This window comes from Xiphias gladius, chromosome 7, assembly GCF_016859285.1.
Source record: "Xiphias gladius isolate SHS-SW01 ecotype Sanya breed wild chromosome 7, ASM1685928v1, whole genome shotgun sequence".
Lineage (NCBI taxonomy): Eukaryota > Metazoa > Chordata > Actinopteri > Istiophoriformes > Xiphiidae > Xiphias > Xiphias gladius.
The window spans coordinates 18031214-18058183 of record NC_053406.1 but is presented as its reverse complement, the minus strand read 5'-3'; the positions used below and the strand labels follow the sequence as shown (position 1 = coordinate 18058183).

At 40.6% G+C, this 26970-nt stretch overlaps 1 protein-coding gene across 12 annotated transcripts in view; it reads right to left on the bottom strand.

The window, feature by feature from the left end:
- The window catches only part of LOC120791789 (muscleblind-like protein 1), a 73189-nt gene that overhangs the window by 33379 nt on the left and 12840 nt on the right, over positions 1 to 26970 (bottom strand). For 11 of the 12 annotated variants that reach the window (XM_040130487.1, XM_040130494.1, XM_040130490.1 and 8 more), the window contains exon 2: positions 19225 to 20259. The exons of the other annotated variant lie outside the window; for it this stretch is intronic. In XM_040130487.1, coding sequence (XP_039986421.1) covers positions 19225 to 19398 — 174 coding nt within the window. In that variant the 5' untranslated portion in view covers positions 19399 to 20259. The remainder of the gene's footprint in view (positions 1 to 19224; positions 20260 to 26970) is intronic. 12 annotated transcript variants of the gene reach the window in all.

Below are 26970 nucleotides of genomic sequence, written 5' to 3'. Positions count from 1 at the left end.
ATCCCCTATCTGTTCATCTTTTTCTTTCTGCCTTCATCTCTTCTTCAACATTCCTCCAAGTTTTCTCTATTCACAATCTCTAAAGTTTAGTCTAATTCAGTTTTATCTCCCATTCACCGTGCCAAGGAGGCAGGCAGAGAGCAGACCCATTAAAACAGCCATAATGGAAGACTGGTGAACAGGCACACAGGATTCAACAGCTTTTAGGTCTAATTATTTTCTGCCCATCTTTGTGATGCTCATTCTGCAGATATATGGGCTTCACTGGCTGCTGGGAATAGACGCCTTTCTTTTTTTAAATCTAGACCTCCCCCCATTTTTCACATCTCAATCTTCCCCTATCTTCACACTCTTCTTAGATTGCTTCACAGATATTGTCATTAAGGGTTCATCAAGAGTTAGGCAAAGATAATCTTTTTTTTTTTTTTTCAATTGTTTGCTTGTATATCTGTTTGAAGTCGGAGACTGGAGAAAATCAGAGCATGGAAAAAAAAAAAAGGAAGAGAGAAAATGAAGTTGTCCTTGTGAATGAACAAAAGACGCTTGCTGACAAAGACTGGCAGCTGCCTTTGGTTTGTGCTGTGATCTCTAGTAGCTACACAAAGTTGCTCCAAAGTGAAAACAAAAGATGCTGTTGGCAACAAGCAGGGTGCTGCCCTCAACTAGTGAAAACTGCATGAGTGGACACAAACAGCAGACACAGCCGCATGGGTGACAAAAATTGTTAATGTGCCCTCTTTGTATAATGATCTGAGGAGGGATTTAGTATCAAATGACAGTACATTTTTCTTTGCACTCCTGATGAAACGAATTGGGATCAGATGCAGTAGAGTCAGAGGGCTGGAATGTTCTATTCTATTCTACCTCTGATGAGTCATGGGGGACGTGGCAGATAATCACGAGACCACACCCTGAAGCTTCCAGCTAACAGAGTGAGAAAAACTGAGAGAAGGTTGTCAAATGCGAGTAAAGACGTCCGTAGTTCCATGCGCATGTGGTACATGTCTCCACGAACACACATACACACACACACACACACACACACACACACACACACACTCGTTCAAACACGAGATCCTATTCTGCTCCATCGAATGGTGTCGCTGTACTGGCATCAGTAGCTAGTGTCATTGCCTTGAGGTTAAAGCAGATAAGAGAGGATTAGCATTCATTACTCCATAAAGTGATGATACCCACCACACACACACACACACACACACACACACACACACACACACGCGGAAAATAAAGAAAATGGCCACAATTTTTCTCCATAGCCCCTATACAACTTCTCTTTTAGAAGACTACAATAACAATCAAAGGGAAATGCAAAGGGAAATGACAGTAATACAGTGCAACAGGATGTAATCCTTTGTATCACCAACAACTGCAGAGATGAAAAATCCTCAGACTGAAGACTTGGGTATTCATGATGAGTTCTGACAGAGTTAGAAAAAAAAAGGAGAAAAACAATAGAAAAACAGATGAGAACGATTTATATTTGAGAATTTATGTAAGATCTTTTAATTTATTGATGTTTTCGTGCTGAAGTTACCAATTTTCCATCCAAGAATATTCACCACAAATGCAAGATTTGCCCAGTAACATAAAATTTCTTTCCTTCAGGACCTTGGCTTCACCACTGCAAAGGACCATTCAGCAGGCACCATTCCATGTTCCCATAAAGACATACAAGCGAGTTAAAGTGAGAGAGAAAGAGACAGACAGAAAGAATAAAAACAGAGACCGAGACAGAGTCATTTGTAGGTTAAGGATATATTTTGTTAGCACAATACATCACATAGAAAAAGCATGACACGTGTCTTAATTCCCTCCCACACACACAAATGCACTGCACTAAAGAGCAGAGGGCCATCACCCCCTCCTTCTCCACGTAGCGCCTTCCGGCTGCACACTCATCCACATCGATCCGCATTGATCAAAGTCGGCTCATACCACTTCAGCAGAGAGCAGGAGAAGAGTGGTCAGGGTGATCACCTCCTCTAAGCCTCTCTCACAATGGACTCATCCGTTGTCAGCCACTGACAGTACATGCCACTGCCATGTACTGTAGTAACAAAAGTAGTGTTGGCTATCAAAGGACCCAAATTCCCATTAAAAAGACATAAAGGTCAGAGAAAATGTCAAAAAATGAGGCCTAAAATTGAATTGAGGTTAGACTGAGGCTTGAAACTCATATTTTGTGATATGTAGTCCAGTCTAGACTTCAAATATCAGCAGGGAAACTGCAGAGAGAGACAGTAGGGTGACAGACAGTGTGCTGTCGGCAGACCCAACACAACACAGCTGCTCTCTCTCTCTCTGATGGCTGAGCCTGATACTGCTGTAATCCAGTTAAAGCCTTTTGAAGAATCACAATGTCTAACAGCAAGCCCTGCAACATGCATTATAACAATACAGGGATATTACAGACATTCCTCAATCTCACGCACGTCGAACACACAACTGACACGACTCCAATTCAATTCTATTCTCTCTTCCTCTGTTATTACTTTCTCTCCATTCATACACCATCTATCTGCTGCTCATTCCTCTCCATCTGTCCATCACTGTCCATGTTACACCATTTGATGTCAATGCACCCATCCATCACTCTTTCACTCCATTTCACCTCATTTCATTGCTGCACAGTCTCTTTTCCTCTCTTGATATAATCTTCTTGTTGACACCACCCTCCTGACTGTCTCTGCAGGGATCACATTCTTTGCCTCATATTTAATGTCATGATGATGCAATTACAGATGCAGGCATTTCCGCAACAAAATGGGCTTCTTGGGTCATTTCACAGCTATTTTTTCTGTTTTTTGCTGCACACTTGCATGAGTTCAGGGTAGAAGAAAAAAAAACAAGTGGATTTCACAGGTTGCTGTAAGACTCTGATTCAGAGTTGATGTATTAACTTTTGTAGAAAGAAAGAGGGAAAGAGATAACCTACGCTGAAAGCAGCAAAAAAACATCCGCTCCATAATGGTCATGAAGGATCAATACTGCATGGAGACAAAGTGCTGCTAAACAGTGTGGTTTCTGTTAATTAGAACTTCCATAACGATCTCTCCGTCTGTTTTCTCCTTCTCCCTTCCCCACTCCTTTGCTTTTCTATACTTCCCTCTAACTCTTGCAATTTATTGTTTTCTTCCATTAAGACCCTTTCTTTCTTTGGCTTTAGCACTTGCTCATTCCTCTGTCTGCTGATTCTGTCCTTCCAACCAATGTTCTCTCAGCAGACAAAACAAAGCGAGAGGAGGTATCCGAGTTCTCTTCATAAGCCTGATAAATATCCCACTCCTGTGTTTGTGGCTGATGGCTCTCAAGAATGTGATTTAATGAACCTCTCATCCAACTCTGATTATTTTCTAATTAAAGGAGTGAGTGATGGGGGCAATGAGTGAATTCATGAATGCATGTTTATTACTGCGGGGGAAAAAATAAAACAACAAACACACTGATGACAGACGTAGAGACAGAAATCATACTCAGTCGAGCCTTGTTTACTGCCCTCCCTCAGGAGTGGAGGAGGTCGTTTGACAGAAAGAAATGTTTGCAACACTTAAACGAAAGCCTAAAATCAAATTCTGTATATAATGTGAAATATGTATGCATTTGGTGTAAATATTAAATTGGTTTTAGTTGCATTACTTGCATGGTTAGGCTAGACTTGCAAACAACTCATCTGCAAGCATATTTTTCATTATGCTTGGTAGAGCAGTAGGTTAAGAAGTCAGAAATTTTACCCCAATCGTTTCGTATTTCTCTCCTAGCTACCCTGTCTTCTATAAATTTTGTTTATAAACTGTTAATTTGTTTTGCCAAATCATTTAATTTTTAAAAACAACATAATTGCTGCCTGGATTATGTTTACTGGCAACATATTTCTGGTGAAGGAAGTGCTCCATTTTGTACAACACACAAGTCATACGGAGGTGGTCAGGGTGGTTGGTGAGCATACAATATGCTGGACTTTGATACTGGTCCAGAGTCCCACATATGGCGAGGTTGAGTTCAGGCAACAAAAGCTGGTAAAATATTAGGTTAGGTTTAATATCGTTTAATACTGGTAAGATTGTGGTTTTGGTCATATATCATGTTTCGTACTTCAAGTCACTCTTTACTTTTTCAATATTTAACCAATACCACGATAATTCTCCAATCCTAACCATCCAGTGCAGTGAGCCCTTAAACATAAACATAAACAAAACCAAGAGTCTGCACCCACATATTTCACTCTAAACCACAAATGTCAACTTCATGGATTGAAAATCCGCAGATCACCAAAGTTAGTAGGATCCATCCTCTGGGGACCATGAATGTACATGTACGTACATACCTGCTTATCCTCAGCAGGGGGTGGCTGAATCCTAACACAGCACTTATTGAAAGGCAGATTACAAACTGGACTGGTCACCATTCTCACAGGGCTAGCACACATAGACATAAAACAATACACACTCACCATCACATTTGTGGGTTTTGAGTTGCTAATTAACCTATCCTGCATGTCTTTAGACTGTAGGAGGAGACCAGAACACCCAGAGGAAGCACATGCTGTTATAGGAAGGGCAAGCAAATTCCACGCAGACTTCTTGTGCAGTCAGTTCTGGATTCAAACACTGCAAAGGGACACGTCTAACCACTGCATCACCATACTAGCCCATACAGTACGTTTAATCCAAAATAATAACAGATCTACCCTTTGTTTCCACTTTAATCATCCAAACTCTCTCCTGTGTCATTTTAATTTCTCTTCCATTACGTCATGGTTTGAGAGCTATCATGTAATGGCTTCCATAACAACACATGAATACATAATCAATTCAAAATGTCCAGTAACACAGTAGTGAGAGACTTGCCCAGCCTCCAACTTCCTGCCTGTTGCAGCCTGTAATACCATTAACCAGGGACCAAAGCTACTCTAACATGATTATCTACCTGAGGTGAATGCTCATGATTTCAGAGGACTCTTTCTGCTTTACTGAGATCAGTGTGTGTGTGTGTGTGTCATTGTGTGTGTGGGTGACTGCAGTAGAGAGTAAGCATTTGTTTGCCGTTTGTGATCGGGGTTGTAAGTGAAGGATTACGCTTCAGAAGTCCAACTGCATAGCACTCGTACTCCTGAGATCAGATGAAGACCAGAGGGTCAGTGACAGACAGAGCGAAGGAGATGGAGGCAAGGCAGGGGCAGACAGACTTACGGCGCTGCAAAATGACAAAAGCAGGAGAACAAGTTGGCAGACGATTCGCTGTCCTGGAGTGAATTAATGTTCCGTTACTCCCACTCTCCATCTATTTCTCCCTCCACCCCCTTACACCTTACTTGTCCGCAGTCTAATTTAAATGTTTGTTTTACTGCATCACTCTCAAAGAATTAGAAAATGTGTGGTTTAAAAGCAGTCGGAAGACGGTGAGGTAAAAGAGGTGGGGAGGAGGAAGAGGAGAAGGAGGGGTACTTGGTGTACTTGGAGAAAGACAGGGAGGTGGTTTAACAAGGTGGGGAGGGGGGCGAGACAGACCAACAGGAGTGGATCAGGCCATAACTGATTAAATATTCTGTTCACAACAGCAGTAGCAGCAGGAGCAGCAATAGCAATGGGGCATCACGACTCAGCACGCAGAGATGCTGATATTACTTTCAGACTGCCTAAACGTCCGGGGCCCTCCAGCCTCGTATGAAAACACATGCAGAGGTACTCATACGCAATGCTAGAACACTGTCTCAGTCATATGTGGAGAGAAATTCGCATGCGGAGAGTTGTAGTTTGAGGTCACATTACGATTAAAAGTGAAAGAATGAAGGGTGCCAAAAGGTGAAAGAGAGACCATTGCGTGTGGTGGGTGGCTATTCCTGAATGCCCTTGTATGTATTTTGGCTCTGATGTTGTTGTGTCATGTCTCCATGCTGATGCAGCATGTTTAAAGATGGATGTTTGTGTGTGTGTTTGTGTGCACGCCTGTGTGTCTATGCTGAGGCAACGTATCCACAGATGGATCTAGGAACGGTGGCCTCTCTGAGGACAGAGAGACATTTAGAGGAGACGTTTCAAGGGAGGACTCACTCATGAATAGAGCCAGACAAAGTTAATAGCTTCTGGCTGTGTGTTCACAGCTTACTTCATGGCAGTGTGCTAATAAAGGCCTCTTTTCATAATGTCCTGTGAAGACTGACCTATGTGAGAAATCAGATATGGTATGCTGTATCCTGTTTAATTAGGCCATAAAGTGTATTCTATAAATGGATCTGCAGAACGCTAGATGATAACAGTTAAAAAAGGAGTACACCCACTTGTTAAAGTTTATATTTTTGACCATCTCTTACACCAATAACAACATGTACAATAACAACTAAAACAGCTCAGAGGAGACGTGTGTACAGTAAATTTCCACAAACATGCACTAATTTACAGGCACAATTGAAAATACAAAAGAAATAAATGTTTTGCCCAAACATAAATAAAAGTATGGAACCTTTTATCACTCACAAATTGATTGACAACTTGTTTTAAAGTCTAACTGAAATTCAAATTCATTTTTACCAGGAAATCAGTAAATATATCTTTGGCGGTTCTTTTGACTTATGCACTAATTTGATCAAAATTATAATTGATATTTGATTGATATTTTCTGTAGTGACAGTGGCCCTCTACATAAGTGTAAAGTCTAGTGGGAATCAGTGCGAGCTTCCACTTTCTGAGTGGACTAGAAAATAGCAGCATGATGGTATGGGATAAATATCAAGTATTATTTCGAAACTCAAAAAAAAAAAACGCTTTGAAAGGTTGAAAATCAGCGTTTGAAAGCTTGAAGTCTAATAAAAAAGGTTTTGCAAGATTGAAACTAAATTTTGAAGGCTTACATAATGTTTTGATAGGCTGAAAAAATATTTAAAATCTCTGCAAACATTATTTTGTATTTCGGTTTTCCTTCTACACAACTGCAGCACTCTTTTTAGTGTTTCTTCAACATATTTTCAGAGTTTCAGATTTCAGTTTCAATGTTCTCTTGGCGTAATTAGTTTGTTTTTGTTTTGTATTCAATATACTCTGGGTATTTGTTGATCACATATTGGGCATATTTCCTGAATATGGAAACAAAGAAATTTATAGTTTTGGTTTTTTTTTTAGTATAATTATATTGTAAATAAGATTACATGAATAAAAAACAACATTGTAATTACATCTTGAAAGACATTGAGAAGTGGCATGTTTGAAAAAAGTTAATTTATTAGAGTGATAAATTGATCCTTGAAAAACTCCATGTAGAATTGTATTCTTTGTCTTGATTACTGACAATTTCAGGCTCATCGCTGCTCTGTGAATTGACAAACAAATCAGATTTTCGGTAGGAGGTTTTGGGTTTGGAATTGAAAAAAAAAAAAAATGTAATTCTCTTTTCTGAAAGCGCACGTGAAAGTTAATCAACCAAACTTCTTTCTGTAACATAATGAATAATTTGAGTGTTACTTACAAGTTCAACATTACAGGATTTGATGTGCAGAGCCAGGAACTGCAAAGGCATAACAACTCCACACTTTCTGCATGAGGACATTTTGGAAATTTCCAGAGCATCATGGGGGAGTGGTCTTACATTTAGCTCTTAGGGAGGCTTGTATCAATGCTCATGAGCCATGAAGTTGATGCTGACTCTTGGTTGTTAGTGAACCAATACCATTATATGATACAAAAAACGTTAAGAGAATTTAAATTATAATTTGACTTTTAATAAATGGAGTAACAGTAATTAACAGCAACCAAATCTGATAATCTGGCATTGTTAAAGGTTTGGTTACATCAGTAGTGTTTGTGAACACTGAAGTAAATCTGAGGTAAAAGACCATTATTTGTGCCCACACCTGTAATTTATATGATAAAATCACTGATCAGATCTCTAAGATTGACCTTACTAAGTGACATGCACAAGCCACCATAAAATGGTTTCTAAGTTATTTTCATTATAATTTTTTTTGTTTTTGCCACTGGTCATACACAGTTTTTAAATTTGAGAAAAAGAGAGCACTGCTATAGGATCAGTAACTATGGATAGATATCTATAGTTACTCGCTTTGAGATATCTCGAGCTGAGGTATTGGAATCGGTATCAAGAGACAAAATGTTGAATCGGTACATGCCAATTTAAGATCACATTCACACTAGGCGGACTTAATTTGAATTTTTTTTTTTTTTTCCTTCTTGTCTGGGTCTTCTGTCAACCCTGAGCCAGCATTGTTCATGCCCAAATGCCAAGCCTGTAGTAAATGGTCCCCAAAGTGGATACATGAAAAAACATTGGTCTAACATTATTGTGTGGACAAGGAAACTGGGGTTTTGGAAAACAATGAAGCTAAGACTGCTTCGGCACAACAACCTAAACCACTAATGTGGATGCCCATATCTTTCATGTGTAAACAGCACTCTTAGATTTAATCAAAGCCTTATGACGCACAATGAAGAAAAGTAAGCAGTGTCCACCATGGAAGTATGTTTAATCTCCTCCTGATGTTTGGCCACAGCAAAAAAAAAATAAAGTCCGAGACAAACAAATGTCTCCCCCGAAAATATGATGAAAAGCGATAAAGAAAAAAAGATGAAAATCACTGTGTGTGAAATGGAAATGAAAGTGTCTGGGAAAAAAAACGGGGGGGGGGGGGGGGTAAGATGGGTTGAGTAGAGACAGATTAACAGAGGTAATGAGAGGAGAGGATGAGAGCGAAGAGCATGACAGTAGAATACAGATACAGAGCAGATTAGCGCTGTTGGAGTACGTTTCCCTTTCAAAGAGTTCTTATCCAATATACTGCATCCCTCTTTGCACTGCATACTCACACACACACACACACACACACACACACACACACACACAGCTCTACCTCTGCTTTCTCCTGTGCTCTCATCTCAATACATATTGCCGTACCTTTTCTCCTGTTATCTGTTCTCTTTCCTTTCCTCTCTCACACACTCTCTCTTGCACTCACCCTCACATACACACATACATTTTTTGTGTCTTTCCAAGGACTCTAAAGCACATTCCAAGTGTTTCTTAGCTCGTGTTTGAGTGGCTATGTCTGTGCAATGTGAAAATGTATGTCCGGTTGTGAGTGTATGTGTGTTAGTTGTTCTCTCTAAAATACAGCCTATAATGATTGATCACTCAGACAGAACGAAATAGTGCCGGTCATAACTCACGTACAGTGACGCAGGGCAGACATGACCATTTATTACAAAAATATTTCTGAACATACTGCATTGATACAAACATTGCATTTATTCAACACATATGGTACATTAAAGTACGTCAGTGTTGTTGCTTCAGAGGGTACATTGAGTTTACAAAAGCTTTGGAGACGTTTTTTTTTTAATTTTAAAAATTTGAATCTTACATTAATTATTTGGGTACTTTGGGGAATTTAGAACAAATATGAAAATTCCTCACCCTTTTTTTTTTAATTACAATGTACTTCTCTAATTATGTCCCAATTGGTACACTTTTTTTTGTATATTCATACCTGTGTTTGTGTGTATGTGTGTGTGTGTGTGTGTGTGTGTGTGTGTGTGTGTGTGTGTGTGTGTGTGTGTGTGTGTGTGTGTGATGTCATTACACAATAGGGATTTAGTGGAGAGCAGACCTTGGCATAGAACAAAGCCACACTACAGCAATACTGATAACTACCTTTTGAAAAATTAAAAAAGAAAGTCGTGCTTTTTGGCATCTATAGAGCTTGTGCTTCTTATATCAACTATAAGGAAATATCTCAAAACATACTGGCACTGGCTCCACTTTATAAAAGCCATACACTTGATTAGGCTGTTTAAAGCAATTATTGGGGTCTGATACACAAGCAGCATCACCATAATGACAGTAAGGAATGCCCTGTCTTATAGCAATAATGAGTTCACTAATTCTCAGGGACATGTGCCATCATTACCACAACCATTACCTTGGTGATATTGCAAGTTTTCATTAAGCTCAAGCAATAACAGCACCTGTATAGGCCAGCCTTCCAGATAAGGGCATAGATTACAGTGTCTAACAAACTTGAGCAGACCAGGATCTTTGACAACTAAGCGACTAAGTGTTTTACTAAATGGCCAAGAAGCCTGAAACAGCATCTCTCTGGTCAACTGCACACTATCCAAATTACTGATCCAGTCTTCATATGACACCTTAAAGCTACTTCAGGAGTGTGAAATTAAAACCCTAAAACCCCAAATATAAGATAAGTAGGTCTTCAGCTAATATCCGTTAGAAACCACACTAGCCAGAAAACTTGAGGCCAAAACCTTTCAGTTTTTCAACTATAAAGAATGTTTGGTCTTTGTTTGTTGAACGTCTTTGTCATTTTTTATCTTTTCTGTTCTAACACTTTCTTTGATAATGAGCTAATCAAATTATACCAAACCAATGGCTCGCTATCAGACACATTTCTTATTAGCTGTTTGTTTCACTGATTCTATATCAAGAAGTAGAATCTAAACTTTGTCCTCTGTTGTCTGTTCTGTTGTCTGATTGTGGTAATTAGCATAAATTAACAATTAATAGTTAATGATACATGTATAATTTTCATAACATAAGGCAACATTTAATTACTGACAGACCGTTGAGAATGTGACACACTGTATTAACTCCACCTGCTAACTTGTAAACACTAAATTGAATGCTACAAGCAAAAACGCTAATTCAGTGTAAACCCGTCAGTGTTAGACGGAATACTGTATTGACCCTAAGTGTAACTACATTTACTCAACTGCCCTCCAATAGTATGCCAATTTTAGAAAAAAACATTATTACCTGTCAAAGGCTCCCATTCAATAACACAGAGGAAAAGAAAAGAATGAGAGAAGTGTGAGATTATTATGATCAAAAAAAAAATGAATAAACCTGCTATCTGGGTCACTTCTTGACGTCTCATGTTCAGGGATCACTGTTATACCAAATGTTCAATAATAAAATTAGGGCACAGGCATTTCACATTTGCTGACATGAAACATGGTATGGAGAGGTTGCAGATACAAGAAGGTATAGTTCAATGCCCTTGTATTTCATTCAACAAAAAGATAAGTTGAATCAATTTAATATGCATTTTGAGCTTTTCATCTCTTCCTCGTTTCTTTGAATTCAAGTAAGATACATACATATATATACACACACACACACACACACACACAAAAAAAAGTATATAAATTTAAAAAAAGACACCCCCCCTCCCATGGGTGGTGGTGTGTCTTCCTCAACCTTGGGTCCTCTACCAGAGGCCTGGGAGTTTGAGGGTTCTGCGCAGTATCTTAGCTGTTCCTAGGACTGTGCTCTTCTGGACAGAGACCTCAGATGTGAGAGAGCCATCCTCCCAGTTTGTGGGTCACAGCCCCCAGTGCTCCAATTACCACTGGCACCACTGTTGCCTTTACTCCCCAACTCTTTTCTAGCTCCTCTTTCAGCCCTTGGTATTTTTCGATCTTTTCGTGTTGCTTCTTGGGATTGCTACATCTATCACTACTGCCTTCTTCTGTTGTTCGTCGATCAACACAATGTCCGGTTGGTTAGCCATCAACAGTTTGTCGGTCTGGATCTGGAAGTCCCAAAGGATCTTGGCTTGGTCATTCTCAACCACCTTAGGAGGTGTCTTCCACTGTGACCTTGGGACATCCAACCCATACTCAGTACAGATGTTCCTGTACACTATGCCAGCCACTTGGTTATGGCGTTCCATGTACGCTGTTCCTGCCTGCATCTTACACCCTGCTACTATGTGCTAAACTGTCTCAGGAGCATCTTTGCACAGCCTGCACCTGGGGTCCTGCCTGGTGTGGTAGATCCCCGCCTCTATTGATCTTGTACTGGGTGCCTGTTCTTGTGCTGCCATGATTAGTGCTTCTGTGCTGTCCTTCAGTCCAGCCTTTTCCAGCCACTGGTAGGATTTCTTGATATCAGCCACTTCTTCTATCTGTCGGTGGTACATGCCATGTAGGGGCTTGTCTCTCCATGATGGTTCCCCCCTTCTCCTCTTCATCATCGGGTTTCTGCTGCCTGATGTATTCACTTAGCAGTTCATCTTTGGGGGCGATCTTCCTGATGTATTCCTGGATGTTGGTTGTTTTGTCCTGGACAGTTGCTCTGATGCTCACCAGTCAGTCAGTCTCAGGGTGCTGGACTTGGGTGAAACCTCCATGCATTGTGAGGAGCTTTCTTGTCTTGATATCAGTGGCCTATATCTTAATATACCAGCGGGGTATCTGATGACTGGCAGGGCGTACGTGTTGATGGTCTGTATCGTGTTCTTCCCATTCAGCCGACCTTTCAGGACCTGCCTTACTCTGTCTAGGTATTTGGCTGTGGCTGACTTCCTTGTGGCCTCCTCAAGGTTCCCATTTGCCTGCGGGATCCCAAGGTATTTGTTGCTTTCCTAAACATCTGCAATGCTGCCTTCTGGTAGTTCAACCCCCTCCGTTTCTTATCATCTTCCCTCTCTTTGATACCATCCAACCACACTTATCTAGTCTGAATGACATTCCGATGTTGTTGCTGTAGATCCCGGTGAGATGGATCAGTGAGTCAATGTCTCCCTCATTCCTGGCATACAGCTTGATGTCATCCATATAGAGGAGGTGACTGATGGTTGTTCCGCTTCGGAACTGGTACCCGTAGCCACTCTTTGAGACAATCTGGCTGAGGGGGTTCAGGCTCATGCAGAACAGCAGCAGGGATATTGCATCACCTTGGTATATGCCGCAATTAATGGTAACTTGAGTCATAGGGCATCGAGTCAATCCAGGCAATGCACAGGTTGGTCTGCCTGGTCTTGCAGTCTTGGGTAACTGCTCTATCAACCAGTAGCTGGTGCTTAGCACCCCTGGTATTACTACCAATTACTACCATAGCCGCTATGATGCTTCCATGTTGTACAGAGGCAGGTTATTAGCCGGTAGTTGGATGGAATCGTGCCCTTCTGGGGGTCCTTCATGATCAGGACTGTCAGCCCTTGGGTTAACCACTGGGCCCGGTGCTGTCCAGCTCTTCATACCTGACACTCGTTCCTGGATGTCTGCCATTGTAAGGGTTACTGGATCTTGTTCTGGGAGATTGCTGTGGTCTGCTCTTCCACTAGCCACTGAGCATTGGTGTTATTGCCTCGTTCTCCCATATGCTCTTCCCGTATTGTTCAGTCTCAGCCCTGGGAGGAGCTGTTCTCGTGTTATTACCTTGCCACGGAGAGTACATTTTGGATGGTTCGGTGGAGAACATCCTATTTATTCTCCTGGCTTCCTGCTTCTGTATCTGAAGAGATACACAGAGCTGTGAGCCTTTGCTTGGCAGTCTCCAGTGCGTCAGGTATAGGCAGCTTGTTGTACTTCGTGGGTATCCCTTTCGTCCCCACACCTTTCTGTAGCTCTGAGAGTTGACTAACTTATCTCTGTGTTGCCTTGATCTTGGCCTCCAGCCTCCTTCTCCATGGGGGGTAATGCTCTTTGTGGCTACATCTTGTAGCCAAGCATCTTGCTGTGGTGTATATAAGCTAATTGGTCCCACACCTAGTAGGGATAGTACATAGCGCTGCATTCACATCCTCTAGCAGACTTAGCCTTGGTAATCGGCTCCGGGGGTCATGATAGTCATTCTTAGGTCAGTTGCTAAGTCGTTAAGGTCGTAAGGGCTTGTTGGGGCTTGGAACACAGAGCGAGTAGTTGTTTCTTTGTCAGATTAGATGTTGGGTTTCGAAGCATCCATATATCCCACAATTTCTGCATGTAGCCCCTCTCATCGGTGTTACTTGTATAGTAGTATTCCACAGATCCCTATTCTCTGCCCTGCTCCATCTTGTTGAACCGGGCAACGTCCGAGCCGGTGTAACTCTCGAATTTGCGGTTTCACTAATAGATATAATAGATATATATCATATATATCATATGTATCATATCTATCTATCTATAATTATATATTTGTATTTATGTAGGAACATTTTTTTTATCACTTTATATTTGCATTTTAAATCATTGTGCTACCTGAAACAATTTATTACCAGAATGTGATCTTGAGTTTGGGCCGGAGGTCATGGGGTTTGAATTCTTTTAAAATTAACAAAATGCCACTCCATTTTTTTAATGTAAAAGACACAAATAGATATTCCACACCACGTCCAAGCAGCACATTTTTCTTTCAAACCTCTAGCTTTAACAGACAAAAAGACGGAAGTGAGAGAGAAAATGTATCTTCAGTATACAGTACAGAGCCTCTAATGTCAACCTTGTCACAGAGCATTTCCCTCAGGAACATAAAGTATCAGTACTAATTTATATCAATGACCACTTGTTGTTTTCATGGAAATTAGTAAATTGGTAACTCCTCAGAAGGCTTGTTAGACTGCATGTAAACACTGAGTAACAATCTTTATTCAGGACTTAAATATAATCAGCACAAGAAGAAAACTCTTTAGATAGAAAAGCTGAAATTACACCAACCACTCCTCAAAACTAAAATCAAATCTTTTCCTATCTATTCCTGATATATGTTCCCCAAAGTAAAAATTAATTTAAAAATTAGAAACAATTTGTAAACTGTAAGAATGTACAATTTTGGTAATTAAGGACTTGGACCACCCAATAGCCCACCCAAAAAAAGTATCAGTATTAAATAAACAGCCCCTGTAGGCTTGAAATATGGCTATTAAAAAGATGGCAGTTTTATTCTTTTCACAGAAAACATTGGTTTCGGACAGTTTTAGTGGATTTCAATAATGACAAGATTCTACGGCAGATAAAAATGAATCAAAATATCCATAGAAAAGGATGAAAATCTTAATGAGAGATCAACCCACTGTCAGACAGTTTCAACACGGTCATCACTAGCCAGTCCATTATACTGTAGTGGAGCCCCTTTGGCTTATTGGCTCACTCTCATCTGTTTCCCATCACAGCCCAATGGTGAGTTTATTGTATTTCGTCAGCCTAAATACCCCCACATTTTCTTTTTATTCACTTACAATGAAACCAGCTTTGTCTCCAGCTGCTAATAGCAACAACCTGCTGAATTCCTGTAACAGGAGCCAAAAGAACAAGCAACTGTTGTTTGTGTGGGACTTCCACGTTAACTGGTCCGGGACTCGTATGAGTTCGTGCAACCAGCTATGCACCCAATCTTCTTACCAAGAATTTTAGCACTGTGCTGCTTAGAAAGGATATCATTATTCATCATGACTTATTATTTGTAAGGTGAGATCAGACAGAGCGAGAACAGAATTTTAGACATTGCGTGATTGCATACACTGTCATGGGAGGGACTTGATTGGGCGCTAAAGGTGTTAATTTGCTCTTAAAAGTTTGAATTGAGACAAACACATGTTCAGCTGTTGAAAATGTTTAAACTGAGCAAAACATTTACGCTTTCTGAATGCAATTAATAAACGAACAGAGAGTAAAGGAAAGAGGAGAGAGACTGGAAAAAAAAAATGGAATCCTGGTGAGTTCTGGCACAGGCACACTTCATGCACACAGGATCGATGCAAATGTAGCCAATTTAGCAACAGCTAACGTCAGTACAGATACAACATTGGCTATTCCCCTCATGCAAATAACATGAGGGGAAAAATCTGCTTCGAGTTTTAGAGTTTTTTCTAAATACACCTTTGGGTTGCTAAAATTTGCTTGTCAGGAACAAAACAACAAAACAAAAACTGGTAGTTTTGAGGGTCAACCATTAGAACTGAAACAACTCATTCCCCTCAACCAAAAAAAAAAAAAAAATAAAAAAAAAAAGTAAGTGAGTAAATGAACTGTCAAATAATTTTAAATTTGTGCTGTGTACCTTGACTGTATCCTCACATCTTTGCAAGGTTGCTTTCTTTGTTACTGCTGTGATTCCAGGCTGAGAGGGTAAGTTTCTCTGTAATAATCGACCAATCCTACGGAGTCTGGCTCTGACTCGTTTCCTGTTCGCTCTATCACTCCATCCTCTGTTACGCCACCCATCAAATGGAACTTTCCACTACATTCCCCCTGAAAAATGCCTTTTTTTGAGATAACACTGAATGACTGAATGAAGTTTATGAGAGAGAGAGGGAGAAATAAAGATATCTGCATATACAGACCAACTGTTAAGAATACCTGAGGCTGTGGTTTAAGAATAAAACAGATAAAGAACAAAGTGCATTTATTAAATATGCGAAAGACTAAATGAATACAAAGATAAAGATGGATAAAGCAAGCAAGCTACCCATATGCCTTTCCATTTCTTCTGCTACAGGCCCTCTCCGTTGCCAGCCTGCATTCAAAGGGAATGAGGGGCGTGTGGTATGACAAATTGTCCAGGAGTGCGAAGCCACACGTACCACAATCCATTCCTTTACTCCCTTTTTTCTCTACACATCCTCCAGCCTGTCCTTCCCTATCCCCTTGCCCCTCTCTCCCTGCCTGGGTATGTGTTACAAATTCATCTGCAGATAAAGCAGATCTATCATTCTGTCATGGAGGCAGGGAAGGGAGGTAGACTGTGGAATGCCCTGGCACTGAGAGCAGGGAAGGGCTCTAAGCATAGTGCTACGCTTCCTCGCACATTCCCTGCTGCGCCCTCTCCGGCTCAGTCTGCCTGTCTGTTTTCATGATCCACGCAATGCCCCAGCAGCCCCCCTTATCCATTCCTGTCTTACCTGTACCAAACAAACCCACCCTGAGCATCCGAACCAAGCAGCCCATAACTGTAATAACAAAGTGCCTGGCTTAACAAGAAACCCCCCCCCCCCAGTTATAAACCAAGGTAAGCCATGGCCTGGAGTGGCTTGACGGACTTCCAGCTCTGGCCTCCGGTTACACTGGATATCACCCTGCTTGCCAATCAGATAGGAGACAAATTAAAGGACATGTGCAAAGCACAGTAGACATAAGTGTGGGATCGAGAATCATTGTGCCCACTTGTGCCAAAATACCCAGACTGATATCTCTGTAGCCAACATTTAAAAATGTGATCGGATGTATATTCAGTGTATTGGCGTCCACAACTGTCTTCTGTGTACAGTATATTTATGACTAAAGAGATAATGTGTGACTTATATCTCACTTTAATTTCTTTGTCGTGTTCTCTTCTCTTCTTCTGACAGAGTTTTAGTTGAAGTGAGTTGACTCCCGACTTTGACTCCTAGAAATTTTGTTTATATACTAGCAAACACATTTTGCGAGAAATATACTGCAATGATTGAGTGAATGGTTAGTGCAGCTGTAAAACATTCACATATTTTTATTTGTTTTACCTACAATATTTGCTCAACTCACATTGTTAAGGTTAGGAAAGGGGGTCTTGGCTACAGCTCATAACGAAAAAGTCAATGCGGAGTTTTTCAATATAAACTATGATAGAATGTGTACGTTTTAGTCATGTCAGTGGGGTGGCTCTAGGGATGGCATTGTTGGTCTGTCTGTTGGTCAGCCAGTTCAACACTTTCGTCCAGACTAAAATATCTCAACCACTGAATGGATTGTCATGAAATTTTTTACAGATATTCATGGTCCCCAGAGGATAAAGCCCAATGACTTTGGTGATTCCCTGAATTTTCCTCTAACATCACCATAAGGATGATGTTTGGGATATTGATTGACTGCCATGAAATGTGGTACATACATTCATGTTCCCCTTAGTAGTTTTGGTGATCTACTGAATTTTCATTCAGCGCCTTCATCAGGTGAAAAGTTTAATGTGTCCGATATTTTAGTTTAAGACAAAATACCTACAAAACTATTGACCTTCCCATCAGTCTCAGCTCTATTTTGTGTGTAGTTCTCATTTGCAAGTGTTACGCACGAAACTAAGATGGTGATAATGGTAAACATTATACCTGACATTAAGAAAATCATCATAGAGCTGTTATATGCGGACTCTCGGTCTAATCAAAATCAAAAACCTCCTTAACCAAAGTGTTTTTGTCATCCAAAACTAAGAACATGTGTGACTCAAGACGCTAACCCCAGTCTGCAGTGTCAAACTCCTGTGCTCTGTCTGCCTATCATCCACCACAACATGTCCCAATGATTTCTGAGCAGTACAAGAATGTTGCTCTTCCTGGGCTGGGATTAAAAAAAAAAAAAACAAAAAAACATATCCAGTGAATATAATCCAAGCAGCAATTATGTTTCCTTCAAAACGTAAACAGTTTGGTAGTATAAAAACAGTTTGTAGGAGACAGGGTTGTTGACACAAACTGTGACAAAAATGATTGCTGACATAAAAATCAAATACACTATTAATTATTAGTGACGTATTGATCAAAACTAATCTCAAACACTTTGGTTAAAGTCTGCTGACACTATAAACATTCTAATCAGCATCAGGTGAACAGTTTTTGCCAAAATGAATATGCAGTGTTCTGTAATGTATCCTTTAATACAATAGTTTTAGTTTCTCTCACAACTTCCCGGCCCGGCCCATTCTATTTTCCTCCCTCTTTCGATCTTCTCTGCTATTTGATTTTTCTCCCCCCACCGTCTCTGAGAGAGAGAGGAGCTGCATAGTGGGAGTGTGCTGTCTCAGTGCCAGGGCAAAAATAGACAGTAAATTACAGAGCCTTCTGAGAACACCCTACTGTGCTGCATGACCTCAAAATAACACACACAGACATACACTCGCAGACTCACATACAAACATGAAATACACAGTATGCTGTCCTACTTCTATATTTCCCATTCAGCTTGTTGATGTGACAATCACCCAGACATTTTTGCAATGTGCCAACGGAAGGACCTGCGCTAAAGTTGTGTGCTAGTGAAGGAAAGTCTGAGTCTGATTCACAGATGTTAATGTGATTATGGACACATCTCAGCTTACCAAGACACACACACACACACACACACACACACACACACACACACACACACACACACACACACACACACACACACACACACACATAAAAGTATTAATACAGATATGTATTTATCCCCTTGACATGGCGTAACTTCATGGTACTCTTAAGAAACTATGTCTCACTCAGTAGTAAAATCAATGATGTTTGCTTGCAACTTGAAAGAGATTGTTCTCTGAAAAATATCCCCAATTGCCCCAAGTTACACAGGTTTTCCTGATTTTTTCTGCATCAGGGCTCGAATGGTATACCTTAAATCCCGAAGTAAAGCTTACAACATTGTGAGACAATGTTCAACAACCCTGCAAGCTAGGAAAAAAAAAAAAAAAAAGATAGGGCAGTGATGAATGAATATCACAGGTGCTTGTCATACTCACCTTGAGTGAGTCAAAACAGGCAATGACTCTGCCGTTTTCCACTTGACAGCTCTTGGCAGGGTGGGCGAACTTGCACTCGCTGTCCGGTCGTGAACACGTTCCTCTCTGGAATTCCCGACAAACCTCCAACGTCAGCCACTTTGTGTCCCGGATCGGTGTCACGTTCACCGCCATTTTGAACCAGGTAGAACGGGGAGATTAAGAGGAACGGATATCCAGCAAATGCAATTATGTGTGCGTCTGTATGTTTCTAATGACACTGGGACAACTGAGAAAATTGAATAAGTTAATGACATGGGGAAAAGGCCAGTTTTAAGAGTTTTTGTCCTGGGGGTCTGATTCTAAAGGTGAAGCCTGTGAGGCCTGGGACTCGCCTACCACCTGCGGGCCATCCTAAGTGTTTGTGGCTGTAATAGGGATCCTTCACCGCCTATCACCCAGGGCCTGGGCTGATGACGGCCACAGAGGTTTGCTTTGCAATCCCTGCTTCTCTCTCTCAAACACACACACACACCAGTTCTCTCTATCGCCTCGCTCCACGGCTGAACTGTCAGATGAGATGAATGGCAAAACACATTATCGATTGAGTTGACCCATTATGAAAAGATGCAGGGCTGGAGGAAAGGAGGAAGGAGGAGAAAGAGGAAGAGAAGAAGAAGGATGAGGTGGAATAGGCTGTGGTGGAGGGGACAGCAAAGAGACAATCTCCTTCCGCTCACAGGAGCCGAGAAAAGCTGTCTGTCTTCAGTATCAGACACTGTCTGCGGAGGAGGGGGTAGTGGCCCGCTTCAACAGAGAAGGCCTGAATGGCGTGGATGGAGAGAGGTCTGGCTGGCAGGCAGAGCAGGAGATGGAGGGAAGGAGGGAGGTTTCAGTGGTGTGGAGACTGGCTCAGTGGATGGGGTTGGCAGTCCTGGCAGACCTGGGGCTCCTGGTGTGGCTGGCAACTCTGGCAGACATGGACAGGCACAGAGGCAGAGGTGGCTTCAGTGGAGCCAAACAGCCACAGGGGTCAGCGAAAGAAGGCACTTCTCTCTGTGGAGAAGGAGGAAATGTGTCAGTGGAGGGCTTAACACATGCACACAAAAACACACACAACTCAGACATACATTTGGATTCGTACACACAGCTTCATTCAAACATGTTTCCCATTCATTCCCTTGCTCGTCATCTCTCACTGTGGCCATCACGGAGACTGCCAGGCTCTCAGCTGGAAAATCAAACCAAACACCATATCGCATATAAAAAATTTAAAAAAAGACTTAAAATGGGAAGAATTGTGTGTATGCACATGTTTTCCAAAAAAGTCACCCATAGAGTTGGGTGATACATGAAATTTTAAAACCAATCTACAAGTAGTATTCTATGCAACAATATTAATTATACTATACAATACTTTAGTAATTCCTTTAAAAAGATATAATTTGCAAAGATCAACCTTTAAAAATTTTATTAGAAAATGCATTTAAACAAAAAGAAACAACAAAAAGACATGCAAAGTAAAATAAAACCATTACAGATTTTTACACTCTTAAAATGTTTAATCTCTCTAATGTATAAAATAATCCATTTCACAAAACAGCAGCAAATTAATCCTCTCCATGTTAAGAAGAAACAACAGAACGTGTTGTGAAAGAGAACATTGTATAAATGCTTTTTCATGGGTATCAATAACAAATGAGCAAATGTTTGAGTATCAAAGTATTGATTAGTGAGTACCAATCTACCCATCCCTGGTGAGATGGGAAATGGCCAATCTGCTGGCTGGATGGCTCCAGCATCGGTGTTGGCAGGCGGCCAGGTAAGACAAGAGAGATAATGACTAGATGAGGTCACAATGAAAGACAGGAAAAGAAAAAAAACAAAACAAAACAAAGAAAGAATGTGTCAGATCTTTCCTCATGTTTTGTTCCTGCATGCTTCTTAAATCCACTCATCCAAACACTGACTTCTCTGCTCACATTCAGATGTTGAAAGAACAGACTGCCCCCTAAAAACTCCTCCAGCTACTATGCTTACAGTAAGTACCCTCAAAACTATATCCCCCATGTGGTTACATCACTTCTTGGTCCTCCACACTGACAGATATGCTTTTGTGAATATGCTATCATGCAGCACTGATATGATCTTTATATAAAGCAGGCATCCAGACAGAAGTTTGTGGGCGACTTTATTTAGAGTAACCTCTCTGTTATTCAAGTAGCCCAGTTATTCATACAGTAGTCCTTTTCCTAAAAATGTGGGCTTAGGAATATGTAACTCCTCTCTAGTTCTGAGCTGACTACTGTGTCATAGTAAGGGTCAGATATGTATTCAGAGCCCCATTAGCAGTCATGATTTTGGTTTGAGTCAAAAACAGAGCGTCCTACATGTATTGGCTGGGCTGACACTGCCTGTTGAGTTTTTTTGTGTTCATGTGCTGGTGGGAAACACCAAACATCTAAGACTCTACAGTCAGCTGCCAAACACTTTCACAAGCTATTTTATTAGAGTATAAAGATGAATGAGGAGAAAAAGTTGCATGTGGTGGCATCTTGCATTAAATAGTTACTTTTTGATAGCATTGGATGTCAGAGTTTGGATGTCAGCACATTGACACACCATGGCCCTTTTTAATTAAAAAAAAAAGTATCAATTGGTCAAAAACATGCAAAAAAAAAAAAAAAATAAGGGCTATTATAATATTCTGTACTTGACTGGAAGAAATTTCACTCTTAGCCTGCTATCGTTAGCATATTAGCTAAGTTTTGATACCTACATGTAAAGGATGCAACAAATTCAAGCGATTTTCTCTCGGAACTGTCAATGCGCATTCTGGGAACTGAAAGTAATCATGCACTGAAAACAGATGATTAGTGATATTGAAAGATGGTAAACTATAATACAGAAGTGATTCACAGATATTTACCCTGGAACACACTGAACATCACATACTCATGATATTTACCAGCATTAAAGGACTGATTTCTTTGTGATCTTTTTTGTGATCATGAAATAACTAATACTGCAAAGGAGTGGTGGCTTGAAGAACTAGAATTACCGCTTCGCGGTTATATTACTCCGCCAACAAGTCAAGTTTCAGTTTACATTCATGTCTGTCCAGACTCATATAATATATGTAGTGAAGACTTTGAAGGAATTTAATAATATGTTTTTAAGCACATTTTGTCATAATTAGCATATGAATTCTTGAGTTATAGCCAAAAACGTGTTTTGCGAAGTCGCGGTTACCTTGACCACCAAATTCTAATCAGATCATCCTTGATTCCAAGTGAATATTTGTGCCAAATTTCAAGAAAATCCCTCAAGGTTTCCCAAGAATGGGACGGACGGACGGATGAATCTAAAGTATAACCCCTCTGGCCATAGTACGGAGGCATCGAAATGAGCTCAAAGGGGGGAAAGTCAGAGAGGAAGGAAAAATTAAAAATACTTCCTTGGTTCCTTGCTTATGTGTCATGCTCTGGTCTCCTATTTGGAGGAGTCACGGGCCCAAACTACTTTTTCAGACCAAATCTGATATTTTGGGCAGTGTGTCTGTGTGTGTGCAGACAAGAGCGAGAGGCAAGGGCAGCCCACTGTATCTGGCAGGAAGACTGTGGTAAGGGAGAGAATACAGACAGGGTTACTATTACCAGTGCATTAAATATGTAGTGGCAAAATTAGTCTTCTGCATCGCCTATTCTTACTCACTTCCTGACCTCTCCTATAACTTTCTCTTTTTCTTTCTATTGCATCCCTAAATCCCAGATGTTAGGATGGTCAATGGTATCCTACTTAGCCTAAGGTGTAACTTTGCTCTTACCACCTCTGTTGTAGACATTCGGGAAACAACTCCGACAAAAACAGTATATTTTGGGAAAAGCAGTGCAAGCCTCCTAAAGCCTTCCATTTAAAGCCGAATTTTATGAATACTTGTCTCCCCGAGTCCAGGGGAAAGTAAAAAACAAACATTCGATTTTGTGGCTAACTGCATGAGAATCTACTTTTGGTGAAACTTGCCAAACCGTACTGTATCTATATCTGTATTTCTAAAGATGACAGATCATGAGTGCATTTTAGAAATGGGACAAGCTTTACTCTACATTACATGTACTAGTTTACCTCAACACAAAACCCAGCATCGAAGGGCATAAGAAGCCCTGTATTTTGAATGTGTGTCTGTACCTGAGGCAGAGAGATGGAAAATAAGCAGAAGCATAAAATAATCTGTCATAAATGTGGTTTTAAATGTCAAAGTGGTTCTCAATAAGAAAAAACACCAACGCATACACTTGCGCACCTAAAGCACCAGTTCCCGTCCAGAAATATGGCTCACCACAGTTCTGCCATTGCTGTATCAGAGGCTCTGGGCCGTAGCAAAAGAGGAAATGTGAGTTCAGAGGGAAAACCCACTAAATATCCAGCAGCACTGAACTTTGTCATGCATCAACATATAAGAGAATATGCTCCATTTAAAATGTCTGCATGAATGAAAAGGAAGCAAATAGCTGGAGAATGTACACAAATTAGATTAGACATACTTGCTCAAGAGTCCTAAGACATTGTCATGCTATTTTTCTCAAAGGACATGTTTTCTGTGGATTTTCATACAGCACTTGTGTAATACCCTGGTGGAAACAGCTATGACGAAATGAGCAGCCATAAGCTTTAATATCAAATAAGGTAGATTTAATAAATAGGGCTCCACCTACATGTATTATTAGCCCCAGTTCCACTCCGATGTACCCATTCCAAAAGCTTTATCTAAATGAATATCAAAGGATTACAACACATTTGAAAGCCGAGAGGGAGTGAGGCTCATTAGACAAGGCTCACGTCAAAACAGAGGATTAAAACTACGGGGTAGAAAATGTGAGAAATGACTCTGGCGTTTAGGAAATATATAAATAAATGAGTCATCAATAAGTATCTTAGCATGTGTGAATAATGCATGTGGCCATTTCCCATAGCCAGAGGCAGGAGATATTATTACACCATCAGATCAACTAGCCAAGGTAATAAATTGGGGGGGGGGGCAGGGATATTATGCACCCCCAGTTGCTTAACACCACAAATCACCCAACAATATACAAATACAGTACATACACACACACACACACACTTTATTTAAATTATAGAAAATAAAATCTTGGCTTAACATTTTGTCTCACTCTTGACCAAGTTCAGCTGTTGACATGTGGTCCGCACAAAGCAAAGTAATGCTGAGAGTGTCATGTATCTCCTTGTTTAAAGAAAGCCACCTGATCCGCTGCTAATCTGTCTGCTAAAATGGTGCCACTCGTTTGGCCGAACTCTGGATTATTTCATGCCTATGACAACTCGCCAGGAAAAACAAACTGATTTAGCCTCCAGTGACACTACTGCTGCTGAATTACTGTATGTTAAGGCTAAATTACACACACACACACACACACAAACACACACACACACACAGAATTTTATAATTTTCACATAAACTTCAAAAATTTGGCTGTTTGTCGGGTATTCATGGCAAAGATGGATATTGTTCATCATCAATAAAGCAGTAGTTCACATGCTGATGTTAAGCAGGTACAATTCGCCATGTTCACCGTCTTAGTTAAGCGTGTTAGCAATTTAACATTTTCTGATTAGCACTAAACACAAAGTAGTTGAGACTGCTGTGAAAGTCCCTAGTTTTGCAGATATTTCGGAACCAAAGATTTAGGCAAACTTAAATTCACCTTGGGTGGGACATGAAATTCTGTACCAGTTTTCCTGGAAATCCAGCTAATAATTGTGGAGACATTTTACTTAAAATGACAAATATCAAATGTTGTTGGTGGTGCTACAGGGAAGCCAAGGGATCACCAAAGTCAGTAGGATTCATTCTCTGTGTACTGCAATTGTCAATATAAAATTACATGGGAATCCATGAAATAATTGCTTAGATAGTCTAGACCAAAGTGGAGGCCAACCGACTGACCAATATTGGAATCCCTAGCATGGCTATAATTAATAATTATATATGAGTTTGTTCACAATGCCAAGGTAGCACGACAATTTTTTTTGCTTTTTGGACCTTGATATACTGTATTAATGTGCAGTGTTTAGTGCAAGCCACATGGAATTGCACTAACACAAGCCACGTTCAGCCCTACATCTGAGAGCAATACACAGGGAGAAAGAGAAACAATGAGAGAAATGGATTGAACAGGGGCCAGAGATAGGAGCCATTTATTCACCTTGAATGACTTCCACAGAAGAAAATAAAGGGAAGTTGCAGAGAAGAAAGCAAGAAAGCAGGTTCTTGCATGTTTGATTTCTTTCAGTTGACCTCTAAAACACAATGGACAGAGAAGCAGAAAGCGCAATGGTCATAACTTTCTGGAAAGTAAAAGGGAAACAATTTGCTTAAAAAAAAAAAAATTATCCAATAGAGTCACAGTGCAAACTCTGATCTGTTAATGTGCCCTTGGAGTTGCTGTCTAGAAATCAAAAGGTCTTGTTTATTTAGGCGGCAAGTAGACGGTTCAGACATTCCTTAAGTGTTACAAATTCAGTGAGAGGCTCAGGAACAGAATTTTTCTTCTCTCTCTGATAGTGTGTGGAAATATAGTTTTAGAAACAAAGACATTATTTTAATTTCATTGAAATGTAATTACGCAGCAAGTTTATACAACCATTCAGAAGTCGGTGGTGTAAGTGGTGCAACTTACCAAAAGCAAAGGAGAAAAGAGAATGAAAGGTGGAGGAAGGGAGCAGAAATTCAGTAATGCAAGAGGTTAAAGTGCACTGACTGTAGCAGCAAAAAGCAGATGCTGCACGTTTCATGTTACGCTGCATCACCGGCTGACCAGGATATCATCTATAAACGACCTGAGCTGCCCTTTATACTGATAGGAGCATCAGGGAGAGTGGAGAGAGGGGGGCTGTGAGGGACAAATTGAGTAAAGGAGACCAGAGGTGATAACAGGGGAAGGATGGAGGTTAGAGGAAAAGTGATGGGAGGCAAACAGGAGCAATTAGTACAAGTTGATTAGAGACAGAGGTTGTGTTTCTGGTAGTGAAAGGGGGAAAACAAAGTGAGTACTGGCTGGTATAAAAGAGGAGGAATCAGAGGGAAAAGTCAGTCCCATTTTAAAGCGCTACTGGCGCTCCACTGTGATACCATCTTGACATTTCTCATCTCCGTTCATTTATCTTTCTCTGATCCCCACCTGTTCTCCTTTTCCATTTCTCTTCATACGTATGCTTCAGTGTTTTTCTGCTTTTTCTCTCCCTAAATCTTTCCTCTTCTTAGAAATCTGCTCCCCTTCTGCTAAGTTGCACTCCGAGTATCATGTGACATAAACAACTTTGTGAACATGGCTCATCTTTTAATAGTAGCTGTCCTCATTTTATTCGCCCACTGTCTCAGCCCCCTCTCTCTCTCTCTCTCCTTCTCGCTGTCTCCCCTCTCGTTCCTTGTTCACACAACACCTTATGCTGCAGTACCACAGAAATGTGCTGCAAGGTCATCATCGCCACGGCAACTAAAGAAACCATGTTTAAAAAGCAAGTATAAAGTGGATGATGGTGTCAGGTGAAAGTTTTCAAATGCCCTATATAAAATCTGAACAGTATTGCCCACTAAACTGCTAGTCCGTCCACTAATGAGGCTACAGCGGGTGGCTAAGGTGGTGCAAAAGCAATAAATAATGTTTGTGTCACCAAATTGCACGTTTAGCAGAGTTACTTTCTATTGAATAAACCAAATGTTTAACAAAATGGCTCCAAAATTGG